The sequence below is a fragment of the Callionymus lyra genome, chromosome 1 (assembly GCF_982586985.1).
Source record: "Callionymus lyra chromosome 1, fCalLyr1.hap1.1, whole genome shotgun sequence".
NCBI lineage: Eukaryota > Metazoa > Chordata > Actinopteri > Syngnathiformes > Callionymidae > Callionymus > Callionymus lyra.
The window spans coordinates 45,199,260-45,219,438 of record NC_141818.1 but is presented as its reverse complement, the minus strand read 5'-3'; the positions used below and the strand labels follow the sequence as shown (position 1 = coordinate 45,219,438).

Sequence of the window (20,179 nt, the reverse complement as noted above, 5' to 3'; positions counted from 1 at the left end):
TTCCTCGGACGGTGACTTTTAGTGGAATAACACTTCCTCTGTACAGCTTCAAGTGTCTTTCTGTGTTGCGTGTGCGATATTTTCTCACTTTTTTCACACATTTTGTTCCAGAGTTGAGGGTTTGGGTTTTTTCGGTTGGTCTGTTTGCCCCTTTGTGGTGAAAATACCCTCGTCTGGAACGACTTGCGGCTGCGCATCACTGCAAGTTCTATGGAGTTAGACAGGGAACACAGGTGCAGGGAAGTTTCGTGGTTATTTCACAGAAGTCTATCTGTGTTTCAGTTTATTGGAAAAAGAACGAGATGAATAGATACCTTTTTTTTTTACACATGCAGCGAGAAAAATGAAGCAAGAGATGAAGTTGCGGGGGCAAAATCTGTCTTTGTAAATAATGATAATGATTTACTCATCAAGTCTTTCCCTGAATGGACAAATGCAAATAGAGCTTCGTAAATCCATCTCTAAATATCTGGAGTAGGGTCGTGTAGGCAGTAGCCTCAGCAAGGAAGCCAAGACTTCCCTTTCCCTTCCCAGGCCACCTGAGAGACACAGTTTCGACAAAATAGCGTGTCCTTATCTTACCTGCGGTCCCGTGGCGAGACGCCCAGGTGATTCTGGATCTGGGGGAAGACCCTGCACAAAGTTGAGGTGTTCAAGAGCTTTGGGTCTTGAACCAAGGAACCCTATAGTGAGAAACACTGAATAAAAGCTGAGGTGATGTGGAATTTGATCATCCGACATTCATCCACGATATGAGAACTGGTTTTGAGATCCAGCAATTGAAGAAGAAGCATCTGGATATTAGTACCATGATTCAGCCGAAATGAGGTTGTAGATGTAACCTGAACATGGCAGCTGGTGACATCTTCAGTGTGATGATGTGCAGGGGAGCGTTCATCAATTCTCAGTGAGTGAATAAGACCTTAGGGTTTGGAAGGTAAACAAATGCCGCTGTTTGTAGAAAAACCCCCCAAAAAAACACTCTAAACATGTTATTACAGGGTGTCCCCTGCCTTTCGCCCAATGAAACTGGGATAGGCTCCAGTCTCCCCGCGACCCCCACAAGGGATTAAGCAGTAGAAAATGAATGAATAAATGAATGTTGTTTTCAGTGTGAAGAATCTAACACTTATTCTTTCCAACCATGAGACCTAAAGTCATACGGTCACAAGGTCAGACCTTTTCTTACTCTTCCTTGTGTAGTTCATTCCTTTTAAGGGCTGATATTGAGTGAAGTTGCGACTCCAGGAAATGTTGATTGAATGAAGGGGAACGAGTCAAAGGAAAGCCTGAGCAAGGTGAAACACGGAAGAAGGTGATTGACGGGGGGGTAGGGGAGCTTGAGTCATGTCTGTATTGTTGTGTGTTGTCCCAGCGTCAACAGCACAGGAAGTTGCAAGCCGCCGCTAAATATACAAACAACACAATGAGGCGGAGAGCGAGGAGCAGCTGTGTAACACGGCTGTCAGCCAGCTTTTCATTGGAGAGCTGATAGCCGGAGTGCACCGGCTCAGACTTGAGAGGGGATTTAATGGTAGTTTGACAGCGACGTGTTAATTTTTTAAGACATGATATGAAACAAAAATGACATGTCAGCACCTAATCAAGTTAAAGTCATAATACATAACATTTTAATGGCATTATTTTATTCTTATTTTATGTATGACTGTTTTGAAGGTAAACTAAACTAAGTCCCTCATCATGACTTGAAATTATTACTTTATAAAGTTGGTCTGAAATCTGTGCGAGAGAGAGGTTACGAGAGCGGAGTCCATCATGATGTAATAAAGGCTTCACTGCTCCTCCAGCCAGCTGTAATCACGCCTTGTTTATACCTCACATGGTAAGTAGACTGAAAGGTAAATGGGGAATTCCAGGCTAATTTGGAAGCAAGGCAAAGATGAGTTGCCACAAAAGACAGAAATGTGTCATGTCTTAAGAATCTTGTTTTATCTTTAAGGAAGACAAACATGGAAAGCTTTGAAAGCTCTTTTAACTGGATGTTTAATGTAAATATAGCACATATGGTTTATACACTAATGGTTTGTTTCTCCTCCTTATATTTCACAGAAGTATTTGGCTGTTGACCTTAGTAAACATCCCCATAATTACACTGTTGAATGGAAAAATACATGTTACTGTGGCCGGCATAGATTATAATGTGTGACAATCTTTGAAAGGTTGTCGAGATAGACGCTTTTTACAAAATTATCTAGTTTTGTTGACACATTTGGGATACAATTGATCCAATTCTGGGATTTAAATAAAAATAGCGTGGATACAGGCGGCCTATGATTTCATCAGAGCTGAGTCAATCAGAAGAGACTCAAATTCAGCCACTGCTCATTCATCTTTCCATTGCCCTCAGCAGGTGTTCTCGGAATATTCAATTGGGAGGAGACCTTGGGGAAGACCCAGGACACGTAAGATAGACTATCTCTGTAGATAAGGACGACGAAGGCAATGACAACTACGAATGAGGCTGTTGATGATGGTCAATATAGATTCTTTAATGTGACCCAGTGAATTTTCCCGTTGAACCAGACACAGAGTGCATATTGTTTTCATATGTTAATATTACCGTATTTTCCGCACTATTAGACGCACCGGATTATAAGGCGCACCTTCAATGAATGGCCTATTTTAGAACTGTTTTCATAAGTAGGGCGCACCGGGTTATAAGGAGCATACAATAGAAGATACAGTGAAACGATTGACTGGGGTTGTGTTGTGTTATGTACAACAACCAAGACACACTGGCTCAAAACGGTGGCAGTAATCTTACTCCATAGACGTCCGCCCTGTTGTGACGTGGGTCGTTAATCCCACTCTGTGACGACGCAGTGACGGAAAATACGGTATGTTTCTGGAATTTGGACAAAACTGTGCTACGCAAACAGCTCGTCTAATCCCGATGATTTAAAAGTTAAATGTGTTTTGACATCCAGTGTGAGTAAAGATAACACTTCACATCCAGCCTGGATTAATTGTGTTCCTTGTTTTGACTTGAAAGATGGAGAAGACAGACAAGTGACCTCATTTAAGCTTTGCAGCGCTCTGCTTCCATTAGCAGGAATGTTTTTGATGAGTTGTATAGGCGCCCTATAGAAATCCCTCGGTGGTTCTGTTGCGAAATAGTTTAATAGCATGGAACAACTAAAGGATAGAGTGTTGCTGAGAAGTCGAGGAGGTGCTCATGTGTGAAACGATTCCAAGCCCATAGGGCAACGATCAAGAAGCTTCAGAGGAGAGAGAAGGTAGCGGAAGGAAACCATCCCGCAGTGATACCAGGGAAATTCCCAGCCATTTAAAGGAACTGCCTGTCAGATGAAAGTGAGGGAAGACAGTGATCCACTTGTGAGCTCAGCCCATCACATCTGAGGAGGTGAAGAGAAGGAGGTGGAAGGCAGCTGGCAACCGACGCAGGGAATTTAAAGTGACAGACATTCTGACACAGTCGCAAAGCAGCTGAATGAAACCCACTTTCAACCGCAACCTTATTCCCATCAAACATTTGGACTGTAATCAACACATGTTTTAAGGTTTCTATTCATCGACAGTGTAGTCATTCTGAGGTGAAATTAGTCCGAGGTCATTTTTAAAATTATGCAATGCGTGCACGCAGCAAGAAAGATGCAGGATTACCATAACCACACCCACTCTACTGTGATTGGTCAAACATTGAGGTTTGTCTTCGCGCGTCTTCAATCCCGGAAGTCTCCACCTACGAGGGACTTGTTGTATGAACAAAGCAGGGCGTGATTAAAGCTGGCTGGAGGAGCTATTATTACGTCATAATGGACTCCGCACTCGTAACCCCTTTTTCGCCGAGATTTCAGACGGCTGAGAATGAGTGACTGCATCTTGGAGTTAAGACTTCAACATTTGAAACATGTGTCTTAGTCAGGAAAGTTAGGTCTTCCCATGAGTTGCCTTTTAAACTGAAAACATTGTTACTACAAATCAATAACTCAGCTTCAGTGGAGTGAGAACCAAGGCCTCTGACTTATGATTCAATATTTAAAGGGAAGCTTTCCCATCGTTCCAAAGCTCAATTTGAAGGTCTCCATCTGTGTCCTGAGGTTGAACTCTAGCCGGGATGCGGCGGATGTTTGCCAACTGACCGTGATGACAGAGGCAGCTGGCAGGAGGACAGAAGGGGAAAGATATCGAGGCTCATAATTAGCTCCGGATATTGGATGGAAAGTCAATTAACACACTGCCACTGTTGCACTTCTCAAATTCAGGTGACAGAGAAAGTAGAGAAAACCTAAAAAAAAAAAAACCCAGAAGGCTGATACATTTGGAGACAGATATGAGGTCAGTGAGAAAATAAACACATAAAAATCACATGACTTGTTATCATTGATGCTTTATCTCTAACAGACTCTTGGTAAGTCGACAAACATAGGTTATATTTGTCATATCATTGATAGATCATTGACATATTTGTCAATGATCTATCATTCATGGGTCTTTTTGAAAACAACTCTACAAACCAGTTTTAGTTCCACGTTGTGTTTATTTATTTTAGAGACATTCACAATATTTCCTGCAAAACATATTCAGACATATGTCCATATAAATATATCAAGTAAATGCTCAGTTAAAGACTAGCAAGTATTCTATACAGTTTACGGTTTCCTTCTCTTCATTTTAAAGACAAAAAAAGATATATAAAAAGAATGTAATTAAAAAATGTTGTATGTAAAAAAAAAAAAAATCGTATTTAATAGGGAATAATGCAGGTTTATATTGAAAAAAATATTTTTTGGAATGGGAATTTTTCATTCATTTATTTATTTTCTATTCTGCTTAAAACCTTATGTGGGTAGTGGGGGGGCTGGAGAAAATCCCAATTTCTTCAGGAAAGAGGCAGGGGACACCAGAGGGGGGCCAGTCACACAAAAACACACAACCATTCACACACACACTCATGTCTTCAAGACAATTTCCCCAAGTTACCAATCAAACTCTGTATGTTTTTGGACTGTGGGAGGAAACCGGAGTGCCCGGAGTAAACCCACACAACACGGGGAGAACATACCAACTCCAAACAGCAAGGTCACAAGTTGGTTCCTGGAAGTGAACCTGCAACCTTCTTGCTGTGAGGCGATCACACTAACACACACTTTAAAATACATTTGAATATCTTGCATGGGGTTTCACATGTGTGATATCGTACACACACACCCATACACACACAGTGAAACATCCATTTCCTATGAGAGATATGTAAATGCCACGGTGGGTTCAAAAGGGGAAGTGTTGTTAATCCGATCTCCTGTAAAGTTGTGAGGCCAAACAATCACGCCGAGTTGCTTCAGTGGGTCTTTAGGTCTGTCTCTGGACCGCCATGGGACATACAGTACATACCAGCCGTGAGCTCCAGGAATAGCAGTGACTCCTGCTTCCTTTCTCTCCACTCAGAAGGAAGGAAGGATCTGTCTTGACCTTTAGCCTTCAAGGCTGAATGGCGGTTTGTGACCCTAAAAGTGAAACTGCCAGTTTCCTATGAGAGCCATGAGAATTGTGACCCTGTGAAAACAAGGATAGTTGAAGTGAAAGTTTCTACTCGCCCTCATGTTGAGTAATCTGTTTCTTTTTTAAAGTTGTAGACAAAAAGGTTTGTTCATTTTAATGTAGCGACTGGAGCTTCATCTTCTTCCAAAAGGACACTTAAAAACATCCAAATCCCTTCAAACTGCTTGTCTGTAACGACTTGTATTGAAGCCTGGATAAGAGGAATTGTTCAAAATAAACCTAAAAGTATATATTTTAGGTTTGTAAGTAAGTAAGTAATTTTTATGTGTATAGTGCTTTTCCAGACCAGGGTCACAAAGCTCTTAAACAATCAAAACAATATTCAATAAAGTATATACTTTAAAGGGCAAGATAAAACTGATAACACAACAGGAGTTCCAGAAAATCAAGGGAAAGCCTGAACAAGTCGAAGTCGGTAGACTCCATCAAGCGCAAAGAGAGAGGAAGATCATTCCAAAGCTTAGGAGCAACAGTCTGGAAGGATTTCTCTCCTCTGGTCCTGAACCGTGTGCGTGGAACCATCAGTAGATTCTGATACACAGACCTCAGAGCCCGAGCTGGGGTGTAAGGCTGGATCAGATAAGGATCGGAGAAATGCGAGTTCTTCTTCGGAGTTTGTAGCAGAAGCTATGAGTCTATCAGCGATAATCCTGTGCACTGACACTTGCAATGTGTTTAAATAAGGATAAACTTTTTGGATGAAGACAACACATTTTTGCCTGCAACTCTAAAAATGAACAGTTTATTCCAACCTTTGGTCGACATGGAAAACGAGTGAAATAAACAAACCCTTTAAGTATAAAATAGGCAAACAAAGTGATGATTTACAAACCGAGCTTATAAAGCTGAACATTTTAATATTTGAAAACGGTTTTAAAGCAAGCAAGTTGTACTCTTATTTTGTTGAGATCGCGGATCTACGTCCGGTTTGGCGTCACTTGACGGTCCTGAGGCGGAGGAGGGAGGCACAGCTGCTGTTTGTAAAAGCGACTCTCACTGCACGAGCAGACGCCAGTGCGAAGAGAACAACTCGAGCCGGTGACCCGGAACCGAGCCGCTCGTCCAGAAGACACCGAGGACGCGTCCGTTTTCACCGGGAATATGGAGAGAATCGCCGCGAACACGTGCTGGACTCGCAGAATTACGCGCGACGCGGTAACTTTTACGCACGGATCTGTGGAGGGAGACGATGCTGCGTGTTGATCTGGACTCTCCGAGTGGTCTCTAGTTTTCGTGGATGAGGATATATGGGTCCGGACTGCGCCAAATGTTGAGCCCAGAGGGAACGGGTCCTGGTTACGCACCTGCTTGTTGACGTCTGATCTGGATCAGGTCGTCTGCTGTGAGTCACCGCGACCAAACATTCGGGGACTATCAGCGGCTGGTGACGACATTTGTGGATTTAAAAAAAACAACCCGTGAGAGGACAGATCTGCGGTGACCCCGTGGCTCGGAGGATTGGACGCCCAGGTGCTAAATGCCCAGCCGGACGCTCGCGGCTCCTCAGGCTGGGCGGCGACATGAGCTCCTGGATCCTGCTGCTGCTGCTCCTGACCTCTCTGGTCAGGGTGGAGGTAAGACTCGAACCAGACCCTGGACCCTTTAGAACTTTGCGGTCTCTCTGTTGACACAGTAAAAACAAGGGGACCCTTTAAAGAAAAATCACAGAGGTCTCTAGGGGGGTCCCCTCCATGCCGGGGGTGTCAGTCTCAGTCACGCAAGGATCAACGATGACTTTTGAGTCTATTTATGAGCAAACATGCCTTTTAAAGATGATCGAAACCGAACGTTAATTGAGGCCCGTTTTACTGTCTCGATAAATAGAACATTTTGAGTCATTTTTACAAAAAGAACTGATCCAAAATCAGAATCAGAAAACTTTTATTGCCAGAATTGTATGTGGCAACATAGAAATGACATATGAATAATGAAAGAAAACAAAATACATTCAATTAAATTACAAAAATATTATACATGATACAGACTTCTGATGAGTAGAACGATTTCTTGGAAGAGGACCACAATTTCATTTATGCTGTCTCAATATATGTATATTTGACAATAAAATAACTTGACTTGACTTGATAAACTAACCATTCATTTCATAAATAAATAAGGCCATTGTTATTATGTTGTAGTTTAAGTGTAATTTCTCATAAATATCAGGAGCCATGTTGGCCAGGTAGTGCCCCATGTATGTCCAAAAAAACATTACAAATCTTTCACTGTTTGTTTGTTTTTCTTTTTGTATGTCCATCCAAAAATGGAAAAGAAATGTGAATTTTATTAAAGGCTAACTACCTTATCTAACTGCAGGAGGAATCTACAACCTTGTATGATATTGTTGTGTATTTTTTATAATCTAAATGATCTAAATCTACAAATAAACAATTTACATACAGTACATATTTTAATTTTAAATTGTAGGATATTCTGTGACAGGAAAACACAAACACAAATATAGAGCTCCATGTGCATTATGAGGTGGTAAAAAAAAAATGACATCACAAGTTTCCAATCTTTTATAGACTTCCCTTTCATGGTAAGGGACTTTTCTTCTACGATTTGTATATTATAAGATCATCTGAGAACATATTGGGAAAGTCTATATGATTTACCCACAATAGGTATTTAGACCACTTACCAGGCCGGATTCAAAATGAAACTTATTGAGGTCAAGACCAAAACGCCTGTGATGAATTCTTGAGCTGTAGGGGTCTTAATCAAGGAAGGGAAGACTTGGACACAAAGAAAAGTTATGGGGTCAAGATCAAATGGTTGGCCCTGGACAATCTTAAGTCAAAGTCATTGGGCGATTTGTAAATGCGTGGACAAGAGCTAGAAAAAAATAAATAAATGAAAAGACCCTTTTACTTTCTGATACTCTGAACAAGAAGGTCAAGAAGATCAACGACTCTCATCTTCTTTAGTTTTGCTCAGTCTGGAGCAAACATCTTTTTCCACGCCTTGTTCAAACTCCTATATATTTCACAATAATTGTGACAGTCATGGGACAAACCCCCCCCACCCCCCGGCAGTTTCCTTTGCATGTTAGGGAACTCTTGCCAATACTGTTCCCTGAAAGAAGACTCACAGTTAAAGAGAACTGTGACTATAATGGTTGTCTTTAAAGGGAAAGTCACATCAGCCCAGTTAAGTTTTCTTCTCGCTCCAGGGTGAGTGTTGCAAATACATGTCGTGAGGAAGGGTCCTGGCTCTCGTCCCAGCGGAGAAAGTGATTTAACCTATAGTACAAATCTGTTCAGCTGCTGTTTGGACAGATTAAATAACTCGTCCTCAAATCTGTCTTGTCTTACGTCAGCTTCGTTCGAGACACAACCTTAAGACTGAGTGTGGCACTTTCGGCCAATATCGGTATTCTAGTGATGGTTGTGGTTTCAGGAAGTGGTATTTAGACGAAAATAAACCGGTGATATTTTGTTTTCTGCACGTTAACTTCGGTTGATTCTGACATTGGAGTGCAGCGTGGGTGATATTAACGGCTGATTCGCACAGGATAAGAAACGATGTTGCTCATGTGCATGCTAAGCTATCATCTGATTTTGCTAGCAAACAAAATCCAAATAGAAGATCAGTCACTGCTCAAAACAGCAGATTGGGAAGTAAACCTTGAGTCAACTTTCAATGATGTCATTTTTCTACAGCCACGTTTCACAATGTTTGGCAAGAGATTGTTTGAATCTACACTTTCTGGTCTTAAAAAAATGGAACCTTGGTTGTAGAATGAATCTAGCCTTGCTTTCTCGCTAACCATGCACGACTGCTTTTCTTCATGGCTACCTGCAAAAGTCTTCCCTAATTGACCCATCTTTGACTTAATCCCAGAATTCTACCTGTTGACCTTTGTGTCTTTAGCTAGCGTTTGCCTCCATTAAACTCAAAACCTCTGAACTCACTTTAAAAAAAAAAAAAAAAACTTTTTGGTGTTGACTTTATCATCTTTGGTTTGTTTTTAACATCTGACTTCTGAATCCTGCTCTTTGAAACATACATATTTTAGCACCTAGCCTTGATCCCCGAAAGGTTTGTGTCATTATTCAAGCATCTTGTGTTTCGGTCTTGTTTCAGATTCTCAACAACTAAGTCTTGACTCAGTCGATATAAACTCTTTCTTTAATACCTAACCCCAAAACTGTCAGTTTCTAGTCTTTGGTTTTGCCCTGGTTTCAACCCTGGGATCTGGTCTTGACTTCTTAGTCGTTTATCAAACCATCCTGTCTGTCCGTCTATCTATCTATCCATCCATCCATCCATCCATCCATCCATCCATCCATCCATCCGTCCATCCGTCCATCCGTCCGTCCGTCCATCCTCTACCGCTTAGGTTACCTCAGAGCAAGAGGTACAGACTTTCCTCTGACCCAGAAACCTCTTTCTGGTCCCTGGGAGGACACAGAGAGTTTTCCCTGGTTAAGTGGTAGACACAGTCGCCTAAACAAATCCTAGTCCTACCATGAGTCTTGTTCTATAGCGTCGAGGAGGAATCCTTAAAAAGTTCCCGAGCCACTTCAAGTACTTAAAAGCCATACAAGGTTTGGTCTTCTTCTCCCTTAAGTCCGGCCTTTATCCCAAACACTTCCTCTGTATTGAGTCAAAGATGTTTAATTGACCAAGATTTAATTATTTCCGGAACTTACGTCCAGCTTCCTCTTCCCCCTTTAAATGTCATTAATTCATAGTTGGGCCTTGTCCACTGAACTTAAACCCTTTCATTCATCCCACGCTCTTTCTCTTCCTCGTTCTACATGGATCGTCTCTGCTTCACCCTTGAGGTTCATTCCTTCCTACATTTTAAGACGAATCTTTTAAAATTAATCTTTTAATTGAAGTCTTAAATAGTCCATTTTTAAATCCTCCAAGAGATAAGCTTGTGTGAGTCACGTAAAAGCCTTCCTCGTCTACACCCTCGAGTCTCTCCGAAGTGACACATTCACTTGTTTTAATTCACATGGACGAGGCTCAGGTCTTAGTAGTGCCACCATTGTCTCTGCTGATCTGCAGCCGCCGAGCTTGATCCATTTTATATAAGAACAGCAACTAATCTGCCGGAGGATTTTCTGTGTCATGTGTCAACGTGTGCACTTGTGTGTGTGTGTGGAACATCTGGAGTGCATGGCCAGTTGTAGCTGGACATGTGTCGCTGGACATATGTGCCTCCAGCCGGTGGATGAGTGTGTGTGCGTTACAGAGAAAAGCAGAGTTGGACGGAGGAATGTTTGATGTCAAGCCCGGCTACAGACACTGTTGTTATATTGTGATTTCTTTTTTAACTGACCACAAGAAAATATCTCTAATGGACGCACAACTTAGTTTAGGTCATTTGTATTTAGCATTACCTCTACGTAGGTCATGTTGAGGTGTAATTTATGAACAGATAACCGCAGTGAAATAATCTATATTAGTAGATCATCATCCACAGATTATTACATTTCTATTGATCTATTTAGATCTCGATATATGACAGTTATTTTTGAGGTTTTGTCATTCAAGTCTGCACGAGATTCAGCTAAAGATAGATATTCATTCATAAAAACAATAACCTAAAGGGAGATTTTAGGTGACAAATGGTGTTATTTTCTTTGACTTTCTCCTTGGCAGAGTTATGTGCCGTGTCACTGCTTCTTTTTGTGCATCAATTTTTTGTTGTTGTTGTGGAACTCGTATTGCAGAATTAATGAAAAACATTGTATTGTCTTGATGGTCATTTGAATTGTCTTGGAGGTACACATTTTCTGAGAACACTCTCGATAATGCTTGTGTGCGTTTTGTACAGATGTGCGATGATTGCACTTGTGCTTCACAACAGCAGTTGGCAATGGAATTCAAACCCATTTTTGGTTATTTAATCCCGCATTTTTTTTCCTAATGAACATCTAACGAATGCATTAACATTTTTAGGTGTGTTTTTATGTGTGTGTGTGTGTGTGTGTGTGTGTGGGCACCCACTAAGCCCTGTGTGACTATCAAGTTAATGGCCCAGAGCCACATCTCAGACTTAAGAAGGCAAACTTTCTGGTTCAGTGGTCGTGATTGTGTCGTAGTTCTAGTCTCACCGCATCGGCACAGAGCTTTTTTTAAACTCCCTGCATCTTCGGAGACACACACAGTCCGCCCGGGAGGTCGTTGTCATTTCGAACGTGATGCGGTGGCGGCTGAGTGTTTCTGCCCCTGCGTCGGTGTGCGTGTGTGTCATTGTGTGTTTGAACAGTCAACCTGCCCCATAATTACATTCCATTACACCTCGCCTTTCTCCTCAAACATTCCGAGTGATCGCGGTGCCTTCCAGGCTTCTTCCACTTCACTCTTTCCGTGTGTTACATGCTGTTTTTCCTCAACAACCTGTCATCAGACGGCAACTGTAAAAATCTGGACGATGTTTTGTCTTTGGCAGATGTGTTGTTTTTCTGACACGTGAAGATCAGGCGGCATCTTCTGCAACCAGTTGTAATCGTATTTAAAATAACGATTCTTGTTTTTAACATTGTGATTTATTTATCACAAGTTATATGCAATTGCTATTTGAAATTATGATTGGATTAAGTTATTAAACATAATGCCCTTTTCTGAAATCCAAAAATAAAAGTTATAAAATAAGATTTAAGAAAAACGTGGCAAACCTAAACAAAAACATACTGAAAATTCTTAATTGTAACTATAAAAAGTCAAAAACAAATGTGTAATACATTATTTAGTATTACAAGCGGGTCAATTATTCAGCTTATTGGGAATAAACTCACGGTTCCATTCTTACAGTTGTGCTTCTTAGCTTTACACTGTTGAATCGAGAGGTATAAGGTCCATTCTATTTATGGCTGGCTTGTCCAGTTCCTGCTGAATTCTCTGAGGGATTATTAAGTCGACTTAACACGCCGGTTTGAACGAAAGTCAGAGAAGCCTGTGTCGGGGGCCGAGCTTGAAGACAAACAAACACTTGAATCAGTCACCAGAGTTTATGATGTTTTCTGTCTCTTCAAACACGTTTGTCGACTGTGAGCGTCTCTCCGAGAGCTGGACTACATTCAACCATGTCTGTCATGATAACACAAAACTGCCTGTGTGTAGCAACTGGACAAATTGGGCTAAGTGGTTAAGCATCTGAATGTGAACTGAAAAAAGACAGGGTTGGTGTGTGTGTGTGTGTGTTTGCTTAACTAGGTCAGCCAATGGCTTGTGAAAGTCATCCAGGTGTCCTGAGCCAGCGCCGCCCTCTAAGCAGACACAGAGGGAGGAAGAAGGAAAATATAAATCTCAAAACAAACATTCCGTGATTGAAATAGCCATTTGTTTCCAAACAGGACCATAATATACCATTAGGAACACATTCCAGGTACGATGACACAATGCTCCCGCAAGGACAAGGATTTCCCCTGAAATTACTCATTTTGTTTGGTCACGATTTCTAAAAAAAAGACTTGTGAAAAAATATAAATTTATTTATATTTTTGTTATTTTTATCTGAAGGTTTATTCATGATTTTTTTTTTTTGACATTTAACTGGTCTGTGTTGCAAAAATAGTTTATAAAAAATGAATGTGTTCTTTCACTCCATTGGTGCGTACCATAAATCAATGATGTTCAAGGTCATGTTTTTACTCCCAACCTCCTTGAAGGACAGTGTTTAGATGTTGAGTAAAATCATCAGATGTCCGTGTTATGTTGAAGGATGCTTACCTCAAAATATTATACTTTAAAGGGCAACTAATGTGTTGATTTGAGCGTCTCTCTATTGTACTCGTTAATGTAGTTGATGAAGTCTTATCGCATTAAGGTATGTCAACGCGCGTTATCAATCCCAAAAGACGGGGCGTGTTTACAGCTGGCTGGAGGAGGAGTGAAGCCATTATTCCGTCATAATGGAATTCGCTCTCGTAACCTCTCGTTCGTCGAGATTTCAGAGCAACTTTATAAAGTAATAACTTCAAAACATGATGAGGAACTTACTGCATCTTCGATAGGAAGACAAATGTGAGTTTGGACTTGACATTTGTTGCCTCTGAAACGACCATTTATAAAACTGTCCTATTAAATATTACATCATTATAAAATAACGTAAAGGCAGTAGCTCATCATGATATTCTTGCCCCCTCAACTGTTCTCAGACTGCCATGACTCTCAGGACCTGCTTAAATCCAACTACGATCTACTTTCAGCTACAGCCAATTAAGAAAACATTTGATACATTAAATGGACAGTCCCGGTGAAACAAAGACACTGTGTCTAATAAGGGATTTCCTCTGTCATCTTAAAGAGGAAATGTTAGCGATAAGAAACGTTTTTTTTAGACGAACTAGAGCGAGAGATTGTGACCACAAGAGCAACAGATACCAGAATAAGAACAACTGTTTCTGTTGAAGCGAAAGCAAAAGTAAAAGGAGAAAATCTGCTTTTTATTAAACTTACACTTGGTTTTTGTATTTGGTGAAAACATAAAGAAATTCATCAGATTTGGGAGCAGGTTTGGGAGAAAAAAGGGTTGAGGTATAAGGACAGATTCTTCTACTGTTGGAGGGGATCAACTATCCGAGGGTTTTGTTCACAAGTAGGGGAAAGACGGAGATTGACAGACCGACAGATCAGTGCAGCATTCCAGTGATGAGGTCTCTGGATCGTCAACAACCTTTTGAACCACAGATCAAGATTGAGGATACAAGCGTTATGGACTCTCCCTCAGAGATATGCTCAGTTCTTCAGGAGAGAGTCTATTCTATTTAGATTCTTTCTTTTCTTTTTAATATTTTATTTCTGGGTGTTTTTATTTTTCTTCTGGTATATTGCTCTTGCTGTTTGTTAAAAAGAATTTCCCCTCGCGGGATAATAAAGGGATTCTGATTCTGATGAGTCAAGGTAGATCCTCTATTTCCCCACATCGAAAGAGAAGTTTGTTGAGGTGCATTTTTAGGACGCCTCCATCTGGACGTGTGCCAGGCATATATTCAAAGTCTCATTTTTCAATGGCAATAGCGCTGATCTTTAATGAAAAACCTTGTCTTCGCAGGGTGATGTGCTCCCGCCGTCGCTGGTCGACCTGGTGGAGAACTCTCCCATCTCCTCCGTGGATGATCTGAAGCTCCTGCTGCAGCAAGTAGCCAACGCCGAGGGTAATTACACCGCCGTCGCACCGAAAACAGAGTAATAAAACACACACACAGGGAGGTAAGCATGTCGGCGGAGGCCTGAGGGGATAGGAATGCAGTAGTGGATTCATGCTGAGCAGTGAGTAAGAGCAATATTTACCCAGGACGGCTGCAAGAGTGATGAGCTCGCTTGATGAGGGACCTCGAGGAGGGTCAGAACCTTCACATGTGTGCTTCTATTAGCCTGATCTGAAGAGTCATGTTGGTGTGTAACTAATGAACGTGTGCACACACGCCGGAAGCTCCATGGGTGATAAAATATGCATCATCCTTATTAACACACCATCCTTTGATCATTTACTATTGCATGAATTAATGGTGATGTAACAGCGGCTGCACGCAACATTAAGAAAGTAGTGCTGAGTTTTTTTTTAGAAGAAGAAATGACAAGCATTGTTTGTTTAAAGTGTGTGTATGTAAGTGACTTCCTGGTCCACCAGGGTGAGCTCCACAGTCAGCTGCATCTAACATAATTACATTTAAATCAAATAAGAGCCTAAACAGATCAGTCCACCACCGGACCAGTTGATGAGGAGCAAAAAACAAACACAGACGATCCAAAAGTCAAAAGCCCAGTGCAGATATAATTAGGACTAAAGGGCGAAAGTATAAAATGACGACACCTGAGTGCAAAAAAGCCCTCGCACAACTACACACCATAGCTATAATTAACTCCTCGTATCCATCCTCACCATTATTCTGGACTGCCCCAAGACAAATTTGCAGCAGAAAATAGCCGAATTGTTTTTAGCACGAAGGGAGAAAAAAAAAGTGATTTCCCGCTCGTAGTGAACAATGAGCTCAATGACTGATTTCAATCTATGACCTAATTCCAGTTTGAAGACCAGAAGAAAGTCGAGACCTAAAGGAGTCTCTGGGATGTTGATGGAGTGCCTTTTTAGTCTTGTCAACGCCGCTGCCCCGTTGAGCAAATAACTGAGAAAATACATTAGCTCAAATCAAGGCAATGTCTGGTTTGTGAGCCGAAGTCACTTTGATCAAGTAGAACAATTGGAGTCTTCCTGTTGAAGTCTTCCTCTCCAAGATGCACTTAGTGATCCCTCATCATGACCATGTTTTGAACTTATTACTTCATAAAGTTCTCCCCCGTCTGAAATCTGGACGAACGAGAGGTTACGAGAGCAGAGTCCATTATGATGTAATAATGGCTTCACTTGTAGACCCTTGGCGGTGGAGAATTCCGGGATTGATGACACATGGTTATGAACCGTAAATGAGATTTAATCTCCAGAAAAGTGTTTTCTGTGGCCGGGACTTAAGCGAGACTGTGTATTAAGTTGCATCTTTTCAGTCTTATTCATTCCTTCTCTCCTCCATTTAGATGCAGACGAGGAAGACGAGCACGACTTCCCCACGAACCGAACCCACAGTCGATTCACCCGAAGTATCAGTAAGTCGTACAGACACGATTGGTTTTGTTTATTGAGTTATAAACCATCCTCTCCTTTTGACAGTCGACGCCCAGCCAGCACAGCAGGCGGTGTGTAAAATCCGCACAGAGGTGATGGAAGTGACCAGGTCCATGCTCGACCGCCGCAACGCCAACTTTATCCTTTGGCCTCGGTGTGTTGAGGTCCAGCGATGTTCCGGCTGCTGCAACACCCAACAGATGCAGTGTGTTCCCCTTGTCAGCGCCAGTCGATACTTGAAGGTCAGTATCTCATTCTAAGGGATTTCCCTTTCTTGGAAAGACAGGGTTAAATTCACATTTCTTATGTGTCTTAACTGTGACCTTTCTCATCAGGTGACAAAGATCCAGGTCATAAACAGAAAGTTCCACTACGAACAAGCCATCATTTCAGTAGAAGATCACATCAGCTGCAGGTGTCAGCTCTCCTCACCGTCTTCGTCTTCGTCGGTGCCTGTTTTGGCGCCGCGCTCCCCGAACCTTCAGCAGCCCCACCATTCTCTCCCACGCCCAGTCCATCCTCCTCCGCCCAAGACCCACTCCTCCAAGGCTGACCTACATCGCCATGATGACCTGAAGCACAACCAGCAGCACAACCCCCCGGAAGAGCCGGCGGCGCGACAGTGGCAGCCGGGTAGCTACACTCAGCTTCTTCACTGGAAGCAACCGCAGGGACACCAGGTGCCAAGTTACGTGCAGCCGGGGACTCACCAACCAGGGGTCCGAGGGTCCGGGCTGGTGGATGGCAGAGCATCAGAAGCAAGGTCTGAGCACAGCATCACAGGAGCTTCTACTGGGCATGGGAGCGGCATCGACAGCAGCAAAGAGGATGGAGGTGGAGCACAGATGTCAACCAGCAGCACGGATTATACGGACCACGCTCATCGGCAGCAGCTGTTGTTACAGCAGAAAATGCAGTATCACCATAGGACACAGTATCATCTCAACACGCCTCAGTCGGACAGTGCCTCCCCCCTTAGCAACCCCACCCTGCTGCCCAGCACACATCAAAACTCCACCTCGGCCTTGACCACAGAGCAGAAAGACTTGGTGACCAGCCGAACGAACTCCTGGGTCACAAACTCAACTACTGAAACTAGTACTCAGAGAGTTGAGAAGGAGGAAAGAGGGACGATCGTAAGCGGCGACGCTGAAACGGCCACTCAAGAGAGGCTCAGAGACTCTGAAGTGACCGATGCAGGAGGTTATATAACAGAGGAGGAGCGAAGGCAGAAGCTACTGGAGATGGTACAGAGCAAACCAGAGAGGGAGATACACCTACTTCCTAATCATCCTCAGCAGAGACCAAAGCCAACCCCCATCCAATTAGGTACGACCTTTCTTTACCATTTTGGTTAATAGTCAGCAGATAATTGGCGGCAGATCCAATGTAAAATAGTGCATTGTAATGTTATATTAGCTGGCATTGTACGTGTGTTCAATCACAAATTATTGCAGTATATAATCAATGATTCATATACGAGACCGTTTTGATTTACATGGCAGTCATTTAGACTTATATTAAAAAAAAGAGTGAAACTGAATTAGACGTGGTTCCCAACCGGTCCGGCTTTGGGACCTACCATCTCCCTGTAAACTAAATCAAAGACCAAAAAAATGTGCTAATGGTCGATAACGTTCTGTGTGTATCATGTCATGACTTAGGACTTATCATATTCCCTGTACTCCCTAGCGCCCTCTACAGTTGCACCATTAGCACCCTCTTCGCGGCGGGCTCCTTTCAGACCAGCATCTCCTCGACGCAGGAGGAAGCATCGCAAACGCATTAGCAAGGCAGCGATCAGAGCCATGATCATGTAGAGGTAAGCGAGAACACGTGGCGTCACCATGAGTCTACTGACGACTAACTATCATTCTGGTTCTGAATCAAAGTATTGAATAAAAATTATATATATATATATAACTTTGACATGGAACCAAGATCTGATCAACGTGCTGTGAAGGTAAACTACCCTGTACCTTTATAAACTGACTTTTCCAAATAGAATCAGATAATAACCGAGGAAGAAAAGTTGCAAATTCAAGAGGGACCTGAACCGCTAACTTGAAAGATGAACATTCTGGCGCCTGCTTCACGTGTCAGATTCCAGCTTGTTTGAAGTAATCAGGAAAACAGGGTTCAGGTTACATGCTGCATTCAGACTAGACTTGGTTTAGGCTTGTCCTATCCCAATACAACAGCAATATTAACTAAGCCATCAGCTTCTTTGCATTAAAAACTAAATATTGTAAGTATTTCTTGTGTTTGAACATCACAGATTCATTTTTCTTCAGGTGAAGAAACACAAGCTTTAGGGTAAATGGGAGGATTAGCACAGTGGATAAACATTTATAGAAATAAATGACTGTAATCATACAGAAATATGTTATTAAACTTCATACAACAGAGTGTATTCCCATAATAGCTCAATTGCGGGCCTGATTGTTTCATTCATGTTTTTTTTTGTTAATTCAAAACAATGTGTTCACTGCTTGTCTTCTCTTGCAGGAGGCAGAAATAAAAATTCCAAAGAAGTCCTGAAGAATTGCATTCTTCGAGAGATGTTACAGACAAACGTTGGTCGTGTTAAAGTCTTCCTGGCTTCCGGACTTAAGTGCAATGTTTTGAACTCCTTGGATAGCGGCGAACACTTAACACTCGACTTGACCTCTACCTTGGATTAATGGAAGGAATCTGTCCAAAGCGTTGGTGGCAAAAATAATGGCTGCTTCCTCGGATGTCGGCTGTTGATGCCGACTTGGACTTGTTAGTGATGAAGACTCACTAAGTGGAAGTCTGACTGTATCTAACACTGGAATAGCTTCCCATTGATGCATTGATATTAGAAACGTGGTCAAACGTGTACTGTAGCATCATTTACTGGAAAATTATTGCTCAACTTTTGTACTACTGCCAGATGAAGCGCCTGCTTAGCTGACGTCGCTGTTCACGTTAACACAAGTCTTAAGAAGAACCGGCTTTTAGAGCTTGCTGCAAGCCGATCGTAGTCCACACTGTATGTGTAAATGCTTCTAGAAAATATTTCCTAACTTATTGTTCGAAAAAGAAAAAACTTCCACAACTGAAGTGTAATTATTGTCACTGCTAATGTTTCCGGATGTAATTGTTGGTTGTACACTGTGATTGTAATGAATGTTATTTTTATTATAAAATAAAAAATGTTAAACAAATGTCACTTCCCTTTCATGTGACCTTTCCAGCCACTCATTTACTCGTAGTCTGTCTATGGTTTTATCTTTTCATCCTTTGTTTCTATCTATCAATCAGCACTCTTTTTCTCATTTATCACCCCATGTGTCGTCCAGTCCATCCACCATTGTTGTCCATATTAGCATCTTAACCATCTATTCATCAATTGACAATACATACTACTAGATGTGTGCGGTATGTTCTTCAAAACCTCAGCCATCCCTGCAACTACTTTTCCCATCTTTCCTTAGATCTAGATTTGCTGTCAGTACGTCTATAAAGTCTGTTTATATACTTGAACAATCCATCCATCTCCAATATAAATCTCTTGTTTTAGGATTATCGTGAGAATTTAATGCAGCTCTCCGTCTTAGGGCTTGTCCATGAAAGCAAGAAGTTTTTAATCTAGTTAAACAGCTAACTTGCTAAGAGAGGACACCTGAAGAAGTATTTACTTTCAACTAAAGGTCATCAAATCACAAGCTCAGATTAAAAAAAACAAAAAGCTAAACATGTTAATATTATTTAAATCTCAATCTGAGCAAATACCATCATATTGAGTTCACGTGACTGTTAAAAGGCACGGATACAGTGAACTCCCCTCTGAGCCTTTGCCCTTCCACAGCAGCTCCTACAGCACTGTCACGCTAGGCAAGGCCGGGGTCAGCAGAAATGTCTGGTAGCCGTAGCAACCCACCAACGGGCATGTCAACAGAGAAGTATCGTATGGTGAAAGAGAGACGGGGAAAGATGGGGCGGCTGTCAATCCAGGAATGGACCGAAGATGAACAACTTAAAGAGAGAGAGAGAAGCATACGTTTGGATTTCTGTTGCCAAAGT

At 41.9% G+C, this 20,179-nt stretch overlaps 1 protein-coding gene across 1 annotated transcript; it reads left to right on the top strand.

The window, feature by feature from the left end:
* Positions 1 to 6,517: 6,517 nt before the first annotated feature.
* pdgfba (platelet derived growth factor subunit Ba) lies at positions 6,518 to 19,320 on the top strand. The gene is made up of 7 exons (XM_087809807.1): positions 6,518 to 7,118; positions 14,561 to 14,663; positions 16,042 to 16,110; positions 16,175 to 16,371; positions 16,465 to 17,458; positions 17,822 to 17,951; positions 18,638 to 19,320. The coding sequence occupies exons 1-6, from the start codon at positions 7,065 to 7,067 to the stop codon at positions 17,947 to 17,949; spliced, it is 1,545 nt and encodes a 514-aa protein (XP_087665933.1). The 5' UTR covers positions 6,518 to 7,064; the 3' UTR covers positions 17,950 to 17,951; positions 18,638 to 19,320.
* Positions 19,321 to 20,179: the final 859 nt, after the last annotated feature.